The 4,217-nt window shown below is 56.1% G+C and overlaps 2 protein-coding genes across 4 annotated transcripts in view; one reads left to right on the forward strand and one right to left on the reverse strand.

Annotated features, from left to right (window-relative positions):
- Positions 1-718, forward strand: part of cdc42bpb (CDC42 binding protein kinase beta (DMPK-like)) — a 34,229-nt gene extending 33,511 nt beyond the window's left edge. For all 3 annotated transcript variants that reach the window (XM_083934051.1, XM_083934050.1, XM_083934049.1), the window contains one exon: positions 1-718. This exon is cut by the window's left edge and continues 61 nt beyond it. In XM_083934051.1, coding sequence (XP_083790177.1) covers positions 1-62 — 62 coding nt within the window. In that variant the 3' untranslated portion in view covers positions 63-718.
- A 1,434-nt stretch (positions 719-2,152) lies between these two features.
- On the reverse strand, positions 2,153-3,794 carry LOC310961759 (putative G-protein coupled receptor 132; the record flags this gene model as incomplete). Its single annotated transcript, XM_083933970.1, has 1 exon — positions 2,153-3,794. One exon carries the CDS (start codon positions 3,792-3,794, stop codon positions 2,700-2,702), a length of 1,095 nt encoding a protein of 364 aa, XP_083790096.1. The 3' UTR covers positions 2,153-2,699.
- Between the last annotated feature and the right edge of the window lie 423 nt (positions 3,795-4,217).

A 4,217-nucleotide genomic window follows, 5' to 3' on the forward strand; every position in this document is an offset into this window, starting at 1 on the left:
CCAGCCCCAACTCCCCCCACCGCAGCCAGCTGACGTTGGACAGCCTGGAGATGGATCCCTGAGGCCACGCCCCCTTCTGCATGAGGGAGGGGCTAAATGACCCAATCAGGCTGCAGACAGAGTTTATATTTACTTGATGATTTTATTGTGGCGGGGTGAGTCTGAGCTTCCTGCTGCTTTTATTGTTGGGGGGATTTTACCTGCTGGGAAGCCCCGCCCCCTGGTTTTAACCCCGCCCCTGCTGACGGCTGCTGTGTTTGACCTTTATTCTGATTGGCTCTGTGGGACCAATCAGCTTCTTATTATGAAATCACTTCCTGTTAGCATCTGAGCTAACTGTGGCTAACTTCCTGAAACACTGAATTCATTTAAACTTTTGTTGCACATCATCGTGTTGTTGTTGTTGTTGTTGTTTGAAATAATCTTTGATTTTGTGTCAGTGATCTGAGGCCCCGCCCCCTCTGACCTCAGGGGGTCACATGAGGCCCCGCCCCCTCTGACCTCAGGGGGGGTCACATGAGGCCCCGCCCCCTCTGACCTCAGGGGGGGTCACATGAGGCCCCGCCCCCTCTGACCTCAGGGGATCACATGAGGCCACGCCCCCTCTGACCTCAGGGGGGGGTCACCTGAGGCCCCGCCCCTCTGACCTCAGGTGGGACGGTCACCTGAGGCCCCGCCCCCCTGACCTCAGGTGGGTCGGTCACCTGAGGCCCCGCCCCCCTGACCTCAGGGTGTGGGGGGGGGTCACCTGAGGCCCCACCTCCTCTGACCTCAGGTGGGGGGGGTCACCTGAGGCCCCACCTCCTCTGACCTCAGGTGGGGGGGTCACCTGAGGCCCCGCCCCTCTGACCTCAGGGTGGGGGGGTCAGCTTAGGCCCCGCCCCTCTGACCTCAGGTGGGGGGGGGGTCACCTGAGGCCCCGCCCCTCTGACCTCAGGTGGGGGGGGGTCACCTGAGGCCCCGCCCCTCTGACCTCAGGTGGGGGGGGTCACCTGAACACTGTTTCACCAGAATCACCTGTTCAACGATCTGTAATTATGAAAAACATGTAAACAAATAAAATAATCTGAAGAGTGAGAATCTGTCTGTGAGGGGAGGGAACAGGTGAGAGGACACCTGAACAGGTGAGGGGAGGGGACAGGTGAGAGGACACCTGGACAGGTGAGAGGACACCTGGACAGGTGAGGGGACACCTGGACAGGTGAGGGGAGGGGACAGGTGAGGGGACACCTGAACAGGTGAGAGGATGGGGACAGGTGAGGGGAGGGGAAAGGTGAGGGGACACCTGAACAGGTGAGAGGACACCTGGACAGGTGAGGGGAGGGGACAGGTGAGGGGACACCTGAACAGGTGAGAGGATGGGGACAGGTGAGGGGAGGGGAAAGGTGAGGGGACACCTGGACAGGTGAGAGGAGGGGACAGGTGAGGGGACACCTGGACAGGTGAGAGGAGGGGACAGGTGAGGGGACACCTGGACAGGTGAGGGGAGGGGACAGGTGAGGGGACACCTGGACAGGTGAGAGGACACTGGACAGGGGACGGGTGAGGGGACACCTGGACAGTGCTCCTGTTACCATGGTGACTGTGTCAGCTCCTGTTACCATGGTGACTGTCTCAGCCCCTGTTACCATGGTGACTGTCAGCTCCTGTTACCATGGTGACTGTGTCAGCTCCTGTTACCATGGTGACTGTGTCAGCGCCTGTTACCATGGTGACTGTCTCAGCTCCTGTTACCATGGTGACTGTGTCAGCGCCTGTTACCATGGTGACTGTGTCAGCGCCTGTTACCATGGTGACTGTGTCAGCGCCTGTTACCATGGTGACTGTCTCAGCTCCTGTTACCATGGTGACTGTCTCAGCCCCTGTTACCATGGTGACTGTCTCAGCTCCTGTTACCATGGTGACTGTCTCAGCCCCTGTCACCATGGTGACTGTCAGCTCCTGTTACCATGGTGACTGTCAGACGTAAACAGAAGAAACAAAAACTTAAAAACAACATTTTAAACATTTTAATTGTAAAACAGAAAGTTTAAAGGTGACGTCATCACACGTTTAAAATCATAAATAAATAAAGTGACGTCATGAATATTTAATGTGTCTGAGACGCTCATTAAATATTCATGAGGGGCGGGGCCTGTTCACCGCAGGAGCCAATCACAGCCAGAGGAGATCAGGTGACGACGTCCTGACGAGCTTCACTTATTAATATTAATATTATTAATATTTACAGTTATTATTATTATTTTAACTTTAGGACTCATTAACATTACACTTCTGTTACCGTGGCAACCACAGCTGTGACATCATCAGAGTTCACGTTCCTTTAATTACAAACAAAATCACATCATTAATATTAATATACAGTTATTATTAATATTAATGTTATTAATGAGCTGCTGTTCCTCTGGTCCTGATGGTTCTTGTCCCTTCAGGACACAAGTCCACCAGAGTCCACCAGAGACCCTTAGAGTCCACCAGAGTCCACCAGAGTCTAACAGAGACCCTCAGAGTCCAGTAGAGTCCTCCAGAGTCCAACAGAGACCCTCAGAGTCCACCAGAGACCCTCAGAGTCCAGTAGAGACCCCCAGAGTCCACCAGAGACCCTCAGAGTCCACCAGAGACCCTCAGAGTCTAACAGAGACCCTCAGAGTCCAGTAGAGTCCTCCAGAGTCCAACAGAGACCAGCGGCGCTCGGGCTGTCAGGTCCCTGGTGGTCCCTGGTCTTCTTTCCGGGGTCTCTCGGTCTCGTTGACCACGTTCAGGTCTGGGGAGTTCTGGGTGGGCTCGATCTTGTTCTGGCTGCTGTCGGATCGTGGTCTGTGGTGGGCTCGGTTGCAGACCTGCACGAGGGCCCGGCTCAGGTCTCTGCGGATGTTGTCGCTGGACAGGACGTAGAGGATGGGGTTGACGGCGCTGTTGACGGTGGACAGGCCCAGGGACACGGTGTAGGGCGTGTACATGGTCCTCTCGAACAGGCAGGTGCCGTCCTCCAGCGCGGGGAAGCTGAAGATCACGGCGCGGAGCAGCAGGATCAGGTGGTACGGGGCGAAGCAGACCAGGAACAGCAGCACCACGGCCGAGGCCAGCCAGCGCACCCGCGCCTTCTGCTCCCGCCGCAGCCCCGTGCTGCGCTGCACGTTGGCCAGGATGCCCCGGTTCGTCGCCACCAGCACCAGCAGCGGGACCAGGAAGCCGACCACGAACCGGGCGTAGTTGAAGCCCGTCACTGTGGCGTCGCTCTGACTCGGCTCGAAGCAGCGGCGGTCGCCCTCGGCGGCGTTGCCTTCCCTCATGGTGAACACGGGCACGTGGCCGACGCCCACCAGCACCACGACGCCGAGGGCGACGGCGGCGGCGAGGCGCTGCCGCCGGAGGCCGCGGGACTCCACGCTGTAGACGACGGCGACGTAGCGGTCGCAGGAGACGCAGCAGAGCAGGAAGATGCTGATGTACATGTTGTTGAAGAAGATGTAGCCCGTCAGCTTACAGGCGGCCGAGCTCCACGGCCACCAGTGCCCGCCGCTCACGTAGTGCGCCCACAGCGGCAGCGTGCCCAGGTAGGTGAGGTCGCACACGGACAGGCTCCACAGGTACACGCCCAGCACGTTCTTCCTGCACACCTGCAGCCAGGTGAGGTAGACCGTCAGCAGGTTGGCGGGCAGCCCCACGGCCAGCACCGCGCTGTACAGCAGCACCAGCGGCACGCGGCCCTCGTCGTACGGAGGCTCGCACACGAGCACACTGCCGTTGGTCGTCGGAGAGGGAGGAGTCTCGGTCATCGAGGGCTCGTGCATGACGTCTGAGGACCAATCAGATTCAAGATCAGTTATCTCAGTTATCTCTGTGTTATCTCTGTTATCTCTGTGTTATCTCTGTTATCTCTGTTATCTCTGTTATCTCTGTTATCTCTGTGTTATCTCTGTGTTATCTCTGTTATCTCTGTGTTATCTCTCTGTTATCTCTGTTATCTCTGTGTTATCTCTCTGTTATCTCTGTTATCTCTGTGTTATCTCTGTGTTATCTCTGTGTTATCTCTGTGTTATCTCTGTGTTATCTCTCTGTTATCTCTGTGTTATCTCTGTTATCTCTGTGTTATCTCTGTGTTATCTCTGTGTTATCTCTCTGTTATCTCTGTTATCTCTGTGTTATCTCTCTGTGTTATCTCTGTGTTATCTCTGTTATCTCTGTGTTATCTCTGTGTTATCTCTGTGTTATCT

This window comes from Echiichthys vipera, assembly GCF_963691815.1.
Source record: "Echiichthys vipera genome assembly, chromosome: 19".
In the NCBI taxonomy this organism is placed as follows: Eukaryota; Metazoa; Chordata; class Actinopteri; order Perciformes; family Trachinidae; genus Echiichthys; species Echiichthys vipera.